General features: G+C 42.3%; 1 protein-coding gene across 1 annotated transcript in view; it reads right to left on the reverse strand.

The window, feature by feature from the left end:
- The window catches only part of KCNK1 (potassium channel, subfamily K, member 1), a 34,416-nt gene extending 33,110 nt beyond the window's left edge, over window positions 1–1,306 (reverse strand). The window contains exons 1-3 of the mRNA XM_009329226.1: window positions 1,217–1,306; window positions 506–584; window positions 249–265 (exon numbers count right to left, since the gene is read on the reverse strand). Of these exons, the coding sequence (XP_009327501.1) occupies window positions 249–265; window positions 506–584; window positions 1,217–1,306 (186 nt within the window). The remainder of the gene's footprint in view (window positions 1–248; window positions 266–505; window positions 585–1,216) is intronic.
- Window positions 1,307–15,297: the final 13,991 nt, after the last annotated feature.

A 15,297-nucleotide genomic window follows, 5' to 3' on the forward strand; every position in this document is an offset into this window, starting at 1 on the left:
GTGGCGGGGTGGCGTGCGGCCGGGCGCCTCGCGGAGATTTCTTCCCCTTTTCACACCAAAGTGTCTGGAGATTTCCTCGCCTCGCTGCACCCCCCCGCCCCCTACAGTGAGAAACCCCCAAAACAGCAATTCCTTCCACTGGGGTTTTTTTTCGGTATTTCAAAAGGCGCTGGGCAGAGCAGAAGAGGATAATGCCAGAGACGGAGCAGCGAGAAGCAGGAGGCTGAATTTCGCTTTGGGGATGCGATGTGTCCGAGGAGCAACCCTGATGGCAGGTGTTAATGTCCTCCCTCAGGCCCACTGGGACATAACTTCAAAATGGGGCTGGTGGGGGTGCAGTTTGAACCAGGTAACCTCCAGAAGACCCATCCAAGCTAAATAAGTGTGTGCTGCGCTGCTGGAGATACTTACTTTTTAATGGCACAAAGTACCCGGCTAGTGCTCAGAGCAGTGTCCACGATGAATACAAATGCACTGTCCAGCCAGCCCTCTGTGTGGTCCAGACCAGTGACGAGCTCAAGTTTCACTTCAAACACTTCTTTCTTCATCCAGCTCAAACTCTGGCCAGCAATCATACAGTTAACCTGCAAAGAAGTTCCCCACCACGTGGAAAAAGAGCAGTGAAAATTGTAGCTTCCCAAAGTGTCCCTTAAGGTGACCAAAGGCAGCTTCTGGTAAAGGGGAGAGAGGAGATTCCCTGGTCGCATCCTGCAGGGCTCTGCTACTTCCCTTTCAGGTCTCAGCTGATGGCAGCTTGTACAGTCACAGAGACAAAGTCATAGCTTGTAAATTGGAAACTTAGCGGGGCTGAGCCAGTGGGTTCGGACAGAGTATATCAAATCCGGCAACGTATCTTAAGCCGTGAGGTACCCCGCTAAGCTGTAAGGACTAAAATGGGAAAAGGATACAAAAATGAAAGGCACGAAACAATTTCTTGTGCTAGAAACTTAAAACAATATGTCGACATTTCCTTTTATACAGGAAAATGTATAAAAGCTACACTGGGCTGTGGGATGAATCTGGCCTGGCGGAATGGCTCACCCCGTTCCTGGCCCATTCCCCACTGCCAGCTACAGCTGAGCTGTTCCAGGGGCTTAACCCCTCCGCCCCCCCCCCATGTGAGATGATCAAAATGTAAATGTGTTCATGCATGCAAAAAGCAGCTGCTTGAATGCATGGTCAAATAGCACAACTGGGGGATGTGATAGGTACATACCTGACAGGCCCAGCAAGCAGACTCTTGATGCCGTGCCAGGAGTGCACACGTGTTCTGGCCTACAAATGTGCGTCGGTCATGTGCGTGCATGTGCACCTTTTGCATGCACATTCCATCAAGTGGGCACTTGAGTGTTTTGGTAGGAAGATAAACTTTTCCCCCACGGCTGAACTCCTGAACTGTTGCAAGGTAAATGGTCCCAAAGTGCCTTCTTCATATGTATAAATTGTAGCACCGAACAGAGATACAGCACAATTAAATCAGGGGAGGGGTCTGAAATGAGCAACTGAAGAAAATCTATGCTGTATATCCGGAAGTTAATTGACAGAAGGACAGACAAAGGCAGAGATGTCACATCCCTACACCACGACTTCAGCACCTTTCATCAGCATCAGTGTATCTTTAAAATGTATTTTTTTGCTGTAAACCGCTGATGTGTAGGAAAAAGGCAATCATCTAAATCAATAATAATGACAATTAATAATGGATACTGTCTGAAAGAATGTAATGCAGGCAAGCTTTTGAAGGGAGTATTCCAAACAAATGTTTTATTGCATCGCACTAAGACAGTGTGCATTTAAGCATCGTTACAGAAAAAGAGGTCAAGGAACCTCATTGACCCGTTTGGTATGCTTGGCTAACTCCATCCAATTACTTAATCACTTGTCCCCTCAAATTCCAAATGACTGAGTACCTCCATCTACGATAGAAAAGCCATTTAAGACAATATGTGTGACATACTGGGCTCCATTTTGATCAAGTGTACCCGGTTTGCCTGATACAATAGTTTTCATAATACGATCTAATTTATGGCAACGTCTGGTAGGTACAGTTGCATTCGTGATAGGGAATGGGCATGTCTTTGCTATAAAACTGTATTTTCCCAACCTTCAAGCCAAATATTTGTTTAGAGGTTAGAAAATGTTTACCTAAGAACACACCTCTCTTCGGTGGTGATAGGAAACTGGCTGGGTAGCTGAACAGTTTTATTTACTGGCCTCCTTCAGTTTTCCATTTTTATGAATCACTCATTCTCCATTTTTAGAAGTCTCTCACACTTAGAGGCTTACTGGGCTAGAGAGAAAAGGAGGACTCTGCTGAACAGAACCTGCACTGCTCTTATAACTGGATTTTTTCCCCCACAGGTTTTTGGAGGCATGGGCCGGGGGGGAACAATGGCAGAGCAGCACAGCTCTGTCACTGAAGCGTTCACGTTCTTGCTTCCAAAGCAAACGTCTGGACAGTCCGAGTTTTAGCCACCGTTGTTTATGTTCATGTTTTGAGTTAAAGCCCTTAACATACCTGATAATATAATTACAGATTTCATTGGGATAGATGTGCAGAAAGGTGTTATAATGTTCAGTTTTCTGACTTCAAGTGATCGTATTTACCATGATAATATTGTATGTGAATGCAATTATGTCATTCCAGAATATGTTATGTCCATTTTCACATTGTTTTGCTAGTCGAGGATCAAGCTAGTCAAGGATTCAGTGGACTGAATTCAGTGTATGTACAGAAAGTCACAACATGCTTCGGCAAGGAGTGACTGAAATTCTGGAGCAGGCTGTTACAGAACAGTCTTTTTTCCAGCAGAAGTTTCATTCTGCTGTGATTATCCCTCTTAATAAAACATGAGTCCAGTTAAGAAAGCGTACCACATCATCACATCACTCATCCACTAGCTACGCTCAGTGATAACCGGGCTGCTTACTGCCGGAGAAGTCCAGCTGCTAGCAGGGAGAAGAAACCCGCTATTGGTAGATACCGGTGCTCTCTATCACACCAAACTCCCCTCTGAGCTACAGAAAATGCAAGCACAAGCTGCCTGTCTACAAGGGTAGAAAAGAAGACACACTCTAATTCACCCACAGAACTGAGACAGAAATCTTGTTTGTGTCCTTGGGTGCTAGGAAACCATAGAAAAAGTTAGTAGTCTCTCTAACTCTGCTGCTTGGGGAGATAATGACAACTCCCCTATCACATCGCTGGGTTAGCAGCTTCTCTAGTGTTGTCCACAGGCTGAGAAAATCCTCTCTCGTACATAAGAAATGTAAGAAAGACTGTGGGAATCACTGCCATTTTCTGTTAGGAGAGGTGAAATTGAAATAAAGAGGTTTTGTGTTAATGGCAGCCTATTTTTCTCTGAGCTTTTTGGTTAACTAAAAAAATCTTTTGTTACTGACACATTTCCAATGAAATACTGAAGTGCTCCAAACACTGGAAGGCAAGATGGTGGTAGGCTGGAGCGAGATGACAGCCTGGTGGCAGACAATGACCGGAGAGGGGGGCCACTGTACTCTAGTCTTTTGTCCAGTGAATGTAAATGATATTAGAGAAAAATACTTTTCACTTCAGTGAAAAGCGAGAATAGCTCGCAAGAATAGCTCACAAGAATGCTCCAGTGCCCGGAGACTGGCCTATGCTGAATGGCATATGGCGAAGAGGAGGTTTGATGCTGGGGCTCTGCTGCTCTAATCACTGAGCTCTAGACCCTGAGGGGGATGAGTCTGGGGAAAGGGAAACACCCATGTTTGACATGTACTAATATCAAGACTATAAAATATTTTCGTCACCTGAAAGAAATAACTGAAAGTGACTCAAATACACAGAAAGTTTCAAGTTGACTGAAAGGTGGTTTTTTGTTCCAAAGAGCTAGCCTCGCAGCAAAATCAGAAACAAAATTCTCCATTTTGACATTGGTCTTAGAAGAAAATGTCCTACCTCTCAATAAAGTATAAATAATTACACTGAAGAACCTTAAGTCCTGAGAAGCAGGGTAAATAAAATCAGTTACTAGGCAATATTTGTCCTGACAAACCTGTTCTGCTCTGGCATACCTATAGCATGAGCTCACAGTACGTTGAACAGAGGAGGTGGTGGTGGTGGGGAGGAGTGGGATGAACCGGGACAGTGTGGGAGCCAGTAAACAGTTATGTGCGGAGAACATGAAATAGTATCAAAGCTGTGTCACCCTGACAGCTGAATATTGAACAGCAATAGGGAACCGATTTGTCCTTCAGGGTTTTTCTTCAAATTTGGCTTGAGTATAAATTCAGTGGTTATAGCAAGTCTAAAGTCTGACTGGTCTGTCCTAAATTATGCGTATGTGAAGAAAGATAGCCATAAATGTAAGATTCTCTGAATTCACTTGCATTAAGGATTCTGCCACATTTAACTGTTCCCATGAATATTTTTTTTAATGAAATTGCGAAGAAGTAGAGTCCTTCATAATTTGCTGTATCTGTTAAATGAAGGCTGGAACATAATACATTTCCTGTTGTAGAAGAAAATACATCTGAACAATTGTTTCTGAACACACAATTTGTGGGCTTTTGCAAAAGTTAATATAAGGTCATCTAGTGGCTCTGATTGAATGTCATGCCCCCCTGGGCAGGCAGGATGTGGACTTATCTCATCCTCGGAGGCACCAACACAAACGTAGTTAAGTTGAGAAGCAGTCAGATGGGTTGCCATGTGTTCTGTTTTGGATGGGTAAGGTGTTCTATTTTGGCTAAAGGGAATCATCTAGATTTGGGTCAAATAACATGAATCTTAAAAAAATTGAAACAACACAGCCTGACTTTATAGGTGTCGTGGTTTAACCCCAGCTGGCCACTAAGCACCACACAGCCACTCGCTCACTCCCCCATGGTGGGATGGGGGAGGGAATCAGAAGGGTAAAAGTGAGAAAACTCCTGGGTTGAGATTAAGACAGTTTAATAAGTAAAGCAAAAGCTGTGCACACAAGCAAAGCAAAACAGGGAATTCATTCACTACTTCCCATGGGCAGGCAGGTGTTCAGCCATCTCCAGGAAAGCAGGGCTCCGTCACGCATAACGGTTACTTGGGAAGACAAACGCCATCACTCCGAACGTCCCACCCCTTCCTTCTTCTTCCCCCAGCTTTAGATGCTGAGCATGACGTCATATGGCATGGAATATGCCTTTGGTCAGCTGGGGTCAGCTGTCCCGGCTGTGTCCCCTCCCAACTCCTTGTGCACCCCCAGCCTACTCGCTGGTGGGGGGGGGTGAGAAGCAGAAAAGGCCTTGACTCTGTGTGAGCACTGCTCAGCAGTAACGAAAACATCCCTGTGTTACCAACACTGTTTCCAGCACAAATCCAAAACACAGCCCCATACCAGCTACTGTGAAGAAAATTAACTCTACCCCAGCCAAAACCAGCACAAGGAAAAAGTAATCTTTGAAGAGGAGATTCATTCCCGTCTTAATGTGGCAGGAGGATGGAGATGCAATAGGAGAGTACAGACATATTTAGGTCTTTAAAATTTGTCACCAAGCAAGCTTGTGACAGTAGATATATTGCTGTGGAAGAAAAAGAGTCAGCGAAGTCTGTGTCCGTGCCATTTCCAGTATCTTGCCTGGCTGCATTCTACTTGAGAGGGAGGGGAGAAGGCTTGAGATTTAGTGGCTTCCTCAAAAAAAATCATTTTATGCCATTAACTTAATGGTGCAACACTGTCCACAAAGGTTAAGACCACTGATCTGTGATAGCAAAAGGATGAATGTGCCTGGTTTGGGGGCTATATTTAGGGGAAGGTTTACGTCATGGAGTAGTAGTATTTAGAATCAAGAAAGTTTGTATGCATGATCAGGCACAATTTCTTTCTCGAGTGAGTCATGCCTTGCTCAGCATAAATGTAATTTTCCTTAGAGTTGCGATAAGTATTCATATTTAGCCAATGATCTCGTCCAAATGGAATAACTGATAGATAACGGTTTTAATAAGATAAGCATTTTATGTCGTGGAAAAAGTAATTTCTTGTATACTTGCCGTCAGGTCTACCCAATGGCATTATCCAAAAAGGAACTTGGTCACTCTAAGAGGTATACGTCCAATGGGGATGCGGGCTGCATATATGTGCGTAAATACCTGCATTCATATATATACATATATGTTTGTATATAATTTTATATATAGTGTGCTTCCTCAAACTTTTCACTGTTATATTCTAAGTTGTGCCATATCTTGGTAGAAAGGTAATTACCCGTGATTTGTAGGATTGTGTTAACGCTGAAGGAATGTAATAGCTCAGAGAATCCAGGATGTCAACAAGACCTTATTAGAGCATTACATTAAATAAAATTCAGTGTTTTAAATAAAGTGACCTTGGCCTCCTAAGTCCTGTGGCAGTCAGCCAGCAGAATCAGTCTTTTTGACCTCTTGTTCAAGATGCTGAAAAGAGGAGAACCAGTTAAGATACTTAATACTTTGTACTGAAAATAAGGGTTCACAAAATACTTTATTTCTCTTCTTTCTACTCTGTAGAATTTTTAGTACTTTTCCCCCCTTCTTGGCAGCCTGGTGTTAAAGATGGTTATGGAGGGAAAGAAAAGAATGCAGTAGCTGAGGTGGACTCGAACAGCTGTGGGTGTCCAAGCCTCCCTCCTTATCTTATTGCCTCCAGGACCGATCTTGGTTTTGTCTCAGTGACGTCGTGCTGATTCTTGGGCACCCAGGAAATGATGGTGCCAGCAAAGCCCACCAGCTTTCTCTGGGTCACTTTCAAAACACACAGCCCCAGAAAGGGTTAGAAAGGGTTACGCACTAAATGGCCTGCCTGTAGTTAGTTTTTTCGGTAGTTAGGCCACATTTCCATGATTTCTGTTTTTGGTTAATTAAGGCCCAGTCCCAGTCTCTTAGTTCAATGCTGCACTTGGGAAGTATTGGTAGGTCCTTTTGCCTGTTTTAATTCAGTCTGCATTGCCTTAGAGTTTGTGTGCTCGTATAATCAATTTTATGCAACAGGCTGAGTTGGACTTGGGTTACAGCGGGATGTGTAGAAGTAAACCTGGACCCAGCAGTGGTGACGTTTTCACTGACAAGTAACACACCCTCTCGCCCATTCATGGAAAGGTCACATTAACTTGCTAAAATAGCTTTCAGCTTCAGCTCCATTTGACTCTGTTTTCCTGGGCCCCAGCGTGTGTACACAGCACAGCACTGCTCTCCGAGGCCGCCCTGACCTGGGTAATTAGTTCAGACTGAACAGTGTGCGCACTTGGACTTCTTCATGCACTTGAGTCGGCGTGCTGAAGCCTCATCCTGACACTGAGTGCTCTTTGACTCTGCGTTGGGCAGTTGGGCTTAGGTGGCTGGAGATGTTTTTGAAGCTGTTGTCATTTTTAACAGTGAACTTCTGGATGCCTGCAACCATCCTGGCTCATATGAGACCCTGTGGTAACTACACATCGCCTCCAGGCCAAGTTACTTTGCTGAAGTATGAAGTCTGGGGCTGGATGTGGCTGCCTGTGTTGTGGATCATACAGGAGCCACAAGGCAGGTTCTTAGGATGACTTTCAGATGCTGCCTAGATGCAGCCCAAGAAGTAAGGGACCCTGGAAGGAGTAGGGTTGCAGCTCTGGGAAAGGATATCTCTTTCCTGCTGCAGCCATAGCTGATGACTAGGATGTACAGCAACTTGCCTTTTCAGGGCTCTAAACTCGCAGAGAATTTAAATTCTAAAGAGAGACCCATCTTACAGATCGTTGCCAGTCTCTAATACGTAAGACATGCTCTAACCCAGATCTCCAGCTATACCTAAAAACAACCCTTGTGTCCGACCTTGGATATTTCCTGTGCTGGATAGATCCTACAACCTGAAGGACCTTAATGTTTATCTGTAGGCTGGCACAAGCTCCAATACTTTCCTACAACTGTCCTAGCAGGATGGAGAACCCAGGCAACCCTTTTCCCTAGGCACACACTTTACAGCCAGCACATGGTGGGGGTGAGCGTTGAAGCAGGCACCCTTCCCTTGTCATTCCTGCAGAGCAAATCCATCTCTTCCAGCGGTCAGTCCTGACAGCTCTGAGGTCTAAATACCTCTGCGCTGGGAGTGCAGCAGAAAACAACACACCGTACCAGAAACCCTCGGCCATGGCGTTTATTCCTCATCACTGAAGGCCCACATTACTACAATGGAGTAAGCAGGAGTTACTATTCACAGATGAGGAAATAGGAGCAAAACCATCTAATCTGTGATACTCCCACGTAGCCATGCTATTTGGACAGGTTCATTTTCCGGGCAACCCTTCTGCCTCAGCAGAGTTAAATTTTAATAAGTGCAGTTCATTGCCTCGCTGAACCAACGTCTGGAACAGCCCATGGGTACTATTGCCACATGCACCTGCTGTAATGAATACCAAAGCCTGCTTCAGTGACCTGAATCTTTTGAAAATTTAGTCCTTTATTTTTATCCACTTAGAGGGAACACAAGCTGCAGTGTCCTACTTTTCCTCAACTGTGTCATCTGACTCATCAATCAAAACTGAATTTGAGTCCTATTTTCACCCACTGACTCTCAATCAACCTAACAAACCTATCAGAAGTACAAAAGGATGATTTTGTCACTCAGCCCAAGATACCTTTGCAAATCTTGAGTCATGTGAGATACTTTAAGGTTTAAGAAAATTACAATTTCAGCAAGGCCAAATTCTACACTTTCCCCTGAAAAGATACACTTGGATAGAAAGAACGTCACAGGACAAGAGAAAAAGTTCTGTAAGAAGACTTTAATATGAGGGGATTTAATGCTATTGGGTTGATTAATTTTTGATATAATACAATAGTGTCATCTTTTTGTCCACTTCTCTCGGAGTGCACTGTACATACGCTCTTGTAACATTTATGAGGTGTTCATGAGGGCATGTTTGCTGAGAAAGAAATATAAAAACTGTCTGGCCTACAGTCTGTTAAAGAAATGGCTTAAAATGTAAGTCTATCCAGAAAAACCTCAGTTAAAAATCTGACAGTGTTTTTCCCCCCTGTACTTTCAGAAATGCATGAAGTGATTAAAAACCACCACTCCCACCCCCCCAAAATCTGTTTTTTCTTACTGTTCTAGCAAAACAAGTATCGGTGACCTGATCCTATTCTGTCTGGCTCATGAGGTATATGTGGGAAACAATTACAACATATGCTAGAAGAAGATCATTCCCTCCTTCCTCTTGAAATCTCTTTCCCAGAATCCAGCCTGCTATCCTTCAAACAAGTCTTTAACCTTGCCAGGAATAGAGAAGAAAAGACTGAAAAAACCAGTTTCCAGGGCAAAAAAAACCATTTCTCACAATGCCACCTCTTTTCTGATCTCTCACACCTGATTTTAAGACAGAGCTACAAAGTACTTTGAGAAGATGAGGTTGGGAACTAACGTTTGCAACCCTTTTGAACATTGCCGACTATGTATTCCGATTTTATGCTGCATTATGATTTTATCTACCTCCCCCACTTCTTTGTTTAAACTAATGGTACCTGTGTCCATTCTCACCCCTAGCTAAAGTTCTCTTCTCCTTCACACCCCACAAAGCGAATTTAGGACTACATTTTCATGAACAGGAAAATGAAATAAAATTAACACTATGTATATTTTTCAAGCTGTCCTGTTGTTAATGAAGTCCTAACATTACCTCTGTGCAAATAACTAACGATTAAATCTTAAACCAGGCTGCAGAATTGACCATTAGCGTGTGTCTTCCAGTGAGATTGATTTGACGTGAAATTAATTCTGGGACAGTATACGTACAACTTAGTGTTAGGAACAATCTTCCTGACAGGCTTCATGCTTTAGGTGGACCTCTGTTTCTCTTGAAGTCAACGTCAGATCTCTCATCAACATTTTAAAAAATTATCAAAATATTAATGATTAATATTAAAGTTATAATTAATAGTAATCAGATACATTTCCACAAGGACAGTTACTCTTATTACTAAGTAAAGGGAAATATTTTTCTAGGCAGTGCACAGAAAAGGAAAGAGGAAGGAAACCCCCCTAATATTACTGGGTAATAGAATAACTTTTAATATTACTAGTCAACAGGGACAAATAAATTGTTTTCACATTGTATTGATGTCTTCTATTTCACTACAGTTAAATTCTTACCGTGTCTAGCTCGACAATAAAATACAAAGGCTTTCATATGCTGTGCGGCTACCACACCACAAGAAATGTTTCTTTTTGAAAAAGCTGTATCAGTAGAGTACAATTTACCTGTGACGGTGCAAACCAATGTTGGTGAGTAAAGTGAATCTGCTGATGAAATTCAGTACATCCAAAATCCATTATTGAATTCAAAGGGATAGAAGTTGCTCATGGGCTATATACTCTTCTTTAGTTAATTGGAGTTTTGATTACAACTAATGAAACATGAGGCGTAGTATGTTCCAAGGAGCCAAAACAGAGAAGAATCAGACTGTAATAAAAGAAAGTTTCAGCAAGATTTCTGTAAGAATGATGCATGGTGATATATATTAAACATTAAGCTTCGCTGATATTAAGTATTTAGGTTAGTCCTGAACAGCCCCCTCAGTCCTCAAAGGATTCTCGCTCCAGTTGCACAAAGGAAACAAGCATGAGAAGGTAAGAAGAACATACGTCCAGCAGCTGGAGGCTGAATTTTCTCCTGTCAGAATACCAGTAAAGACAAGTCTCCCCTATGCAAAACCAGTGAAAGAATCTTGTGGAGTTGCCTTAAACTTTTTAAGGCACCTAGAAGAGAAGTACTACTTGTCAGCTAATAATAATGACAAGAGCCACAGAATGGCTGAAGTTGGAAGGCATTACATTGATGATGAAAATGGTGATGGTTACTCCTACTACCCAAAACCATAGCAATTAGGTCCAGGGTTGCAAAGAACCTTCTCCTCAGTATGTTGTTGCATAATGATATCCTCATGCTATTATCAAATCTATTCAGCCACCAAGCTTATCTAAGTTATTATATGGTATCATTGTGCCATAATTACTGAGCAACTTAATGATTTTTAGCACTAAAAAGAGAGAAAGTTTCAGTGCTTTTAATCTCCCAACAGCCTTTGAGTGAGGAAGTTCTGTTTTCCTCATTTTATATCTGGAAAATGGAGTCACAGAAACAGAGGATCACTTTGAACCCCAATCACCAAGAGATGCGAACAGGCATTTAATAACGTAGTCAAGAGCGCCGGCAAAGCCCTACTGAAATCAGGAAGTTCATAGTGGTACTCTTTTTGCAATCTCATGAAGCACTTGCCTGCCTCCTAAACCTCTCATCCCCAGTGACAGGAGTCACCAGCTGGTATTCGGGGCCCTAGTCCTGCTTGGAGGAGAAAACAATGATGGAATCAGGTGTGTCAAATTTCCAAGCTGGCCTCTGCCAGCAAGTTTTGTCCCCTGGTGGGGTCTTACCTTGCTCCTTTTCTGGGCCACGCTCTTTACCCTTTAGTGCTTCCTGCAGGCTTTTCTAGGTGTTTGTATGCATGCAGGCATGTCCAAAACTCATCCGTGTCCCAGCTGCTCTATTGCCAGTCACCGCTGGCCCTTTCTACGTGACACCTTCCCCTGCTAATGACGCAGTGTGGCGCCTGAGCCTCCGGTCTCCCACCATTATCCCCCACTGAGAAATAAACGGTTCTTTTCAGTTTAAGTATCAACAGATGAAACATCCTTTTGGTGTGCAGCTCTTGCCTTCCAGCATAACGCTTCTGGGAGAGCTGGCCTTAGCGATTTATTGTGGCGTCCAGGCTGTGGTGGCAACGTGCGACATGTGCCGGGACACCCCAGCTGCTGGCATGCTGCCTCCGCCCGTACGGCAACATGTGGCCCACGTATGACTATTTCCCCAGGCAAAGGGGACAACAGACCCAAAGTAGCGTTACGCAGAAGGACCTGTAACAGCATGGCACCTTAGGGAAGCCAAGCGGCTTGTGGTTAGTTTCCTAAACATCAATTCAGGAACTTGAAAGTAGGCACTCTGAAATTTTTAGCCCCAGGCTTCTGTCTGCTTAGACGTTCCCATTCATATTGTGTGATAGATAGACAGACATTATTTTGGGAGAACAAAATGTACTATTACCACAGGATTGTATAAATGCTGCCTATCTTCTGGGAAGTTCAGATTGAAAGAAAAGCTGGATGTAACCATCCTAAAGCATTAAGTATTTATGAAAAATATATATCACAGCATTTTATGTACAATTGTGCAATATACTTTTGTGACTTTGCTCCCAGGGTACTTCTTTTATATCTTAAGTTGTTGACAAATGTCACAATGCTTTGCAGCAGGAAAAGCTCTCCCCTCCAGCCCTCAAAATGAACTCTCTAAGACATATTTCTTCTGCTTGATGTTAAAGCAGAAAAGTGAATTTTTACCTCATCATTACATTGAAATGGCTTTGGTTATGAAAGTAGAATAATCAAGAAAACTATTTTAAATATAGCTTCACTAAACTACAGAGGAAATTATATTGTCTGCTGAGTTTGAAAATCTGTCTATAATTATATTTAAATGTCACTCCTTTCAGTGCATTTTAGCATTTCTACAGACTGTAGTTCTTATGAAGTACATAGTTTCAGGGTATAGCCTTCCTCTTATGAAAATTGTGACCCCATGGCATGCTTTCAGGAGGGTATGTCTTTATATTAGCTATAAAAAATAATCTAATAGTTGATGCAGGTGTTGACTAGTTTCCTCTCATTCCTGTAGCATAATTTGTTATCATTTGCTTTTCTCTATGTATTGTTGCGTGCTGTAAGTTTGGGAGCACAATGATGCATCTGTAGCTAAGGATAGTACAGAATTTTACTATAAATGTCTTTATTTCATATTTTATAAGTGATGCTTGTATATATGGAGTGCTATTTACTCCATATAAACAGTAGTGGAATTTCAGCAATTGTAATATTTTCTTTTGTTCTGTGGTCATACTATATAAATAAAGAAAAAAGGTTATTAGTATGAAAGATATTTATATGGCTGTGCTTTTGCAGAAAAGATGCTAACTGACCAGATGTTGTTGGGTTTTTTCATTATCTGTAATACCACAATAATGCCATCACTTATAAGGTTAGGTTTTTCACTTGTCCACTTGTGATAGCTGTTTCCAAATTGAGGCTTGTTTTTTGAAAAAGAAACTGAAGAGTAAAAAGTGACTCCTAAAGAAACTGTTGACATCATATTGATATTTCTTCTAGTTATCAAGACATTGCCGTGCTTTAATGCCTTCCGGGCACACCTACAGCACGTAGTGTGTGAACAGGGTGGATAGCTGGGGAGAGGGGAGGGACACGAGGGAGCTGTTGTGTCCCCTGGCCTCCTCGGCTCTCTGCCATGTGTCCTGGTGATGTTCACTTCCGTAGTAGCAGCCACAGCGCTGGGAAGCCTCCGTGATCCTTTCCCCCTCATCTTCCAGTCCACTTCTAACATTTGACCACCCTCAGATATGGCCCCCAAATCGGCCTCTGAGCAGTGACAGGGAGCGGAGGGAATGGGGAGCAGAGATGCACACGGTCGGATCATTAGCCAGCATTGATCAGAGTAAAAAAGACCAACGTAGATGGCTTATCCCACCTGCATTTTAGGCGTGGGTGCCTCCATCCCTGAGAAGAGCAGAGCTGCATACACACCCCTCCACCACGTACTGCTTGTTCTCAGGTGTTCAGCCACTGCTGGATTTGTGTTTAAACCAATTGAAATACAATGCAGTGGAAATATTTTCCCTTCAGGACCTCTGATTTTCAGAAGAAAGAGTTCCCCTTGCTAGCCAGGAATGAACTGTAAAAATCACACCTCAGCCCAAATGAATTCTGACTGTACTTGAAACTTGAACCTAATTAAACTGTTTACTTCAAACTCTAGCATAAAAAGAAAAAAAGAACACTGTCATTTTTTACATTAGGTAGGTAAGGCAGCATCTCCCATTTTAGCACATTTTGTACCAAAGAATGGTGAGTTCAGGTATTTCGGATCTAATTAGGACATACACAGTGGCCTTTCACTAAATTGTCATGTAAGGAGAGCCATCATTTCCAGCGTGAGCAGCTCAGGTGACCCGGCCTGCCTGGCCCTCCTGGCTTCCAGACAATGTGGCTGGATGAAACAACACAATTTCTTTTATCAGGAACTCCTGGCTCCAAAAATCTCTCACTGCAAACAGCCATGGGAGCAAATCATACACCAGCCTAAAAAATGAATATTGAAGAACAAATTGAACTATAATAGTGTGTCTGTCTGGTCATTTAAAAATAGATGAACAAAGAAAATGCAAAGGACAGGAAGCAGCCAAGAGAGGTTTACAGAGATTACTCAAAGGTGGAAAAATTGAAAAGAAACTTCTCCTTCCGGAAACAGCCTGACTCAACACCCACTGAAACCAAAGAAGTGGTTCCGTCCCTTGACTTTGAAAGTCTCATCTGTGTGTCTTCTCAGGCATATTATTTGTGTCTTCTCAAACACAAGTAGATAGTACCTAATTTCCTTTTTTGCCTGTATGCTCATGCTAAGGCCCCTTAATATTGCCCAAATAATGTAAAGGGAAGGGTCTTGGACATGTAACAATCTAGCTTTCAGACTATAAACTTTCAAGGAAATGGAGCACAACAAATCTATCAACAAATAGAGTGAGCTAAGATTGTCCCAAGAGGCCTCATTAAAGTTACGAGAGAATTATAGACACATTCAAAAGGTTCTACTGAAAATCACTATTGAAACCTCTGAACTGCTATGAATACTCTTTGGTGATACTCTTGAGACTTCCTGTAACATTCTACAGAAGATGGAATTCTCCTTTAAACTCCACAGGGTGCTTCAAAAGCCTGCGGGGGTTATCATTTTCTAATAAATATTGTTGTATCGAACAGTTCTTTAAAAATGCTCTTTCAAAGAAAAAAGTAATGAAAAGAAAAAAAGAAAAAACACTTAGAAAGCAAAGTTTTTACTATCAAGAAAAAATAGAAGGGAGACAGTTGAAAAAATTGAGTATGCACGTATCAGTAAGCGTGAATATTGTGAAACTCAAGGATTGATAAAGAAATTAATGACATTAATGAATCACTAACAGGGATCTACAAATAATTACACATTAAAAGCTTCTAAAAGTGGCTTGGTGAAGTTCTAAGAAATATCGCTAAACCTGGCTGTCTCAATTACCTCCCAAAGCTATGGAGGCCAAAAATTTTACCTGCAAATACTGCTGTCGTCTCTCTGTCCCAGCAGCTCAGAAGGCAGAAATATTCTTTACAACCAGAATGAAAGCTCTTTGTGTGCCATCTGCATTTGCCATCTTGGACAACATCACAAGGATTGATT

The sequence above is a fragment of the Pygoscelis adeliae genome, unplaced genomic scaffold (genome assembly GCF_000699105.1).
Source record: "Pygoscelis adeliae isolate BGI_AS28 unplaced genomic scaffold, ASM69910v1 Scaffold77, whole genome shotgun sequence".
NCBI classification, from domain to species: Eukaryota; Metazoa; Chordata; class Aves; order Sphenisciformes; family Spheniscidae; genus Pygoscelis; species Pygoscelis adeliae.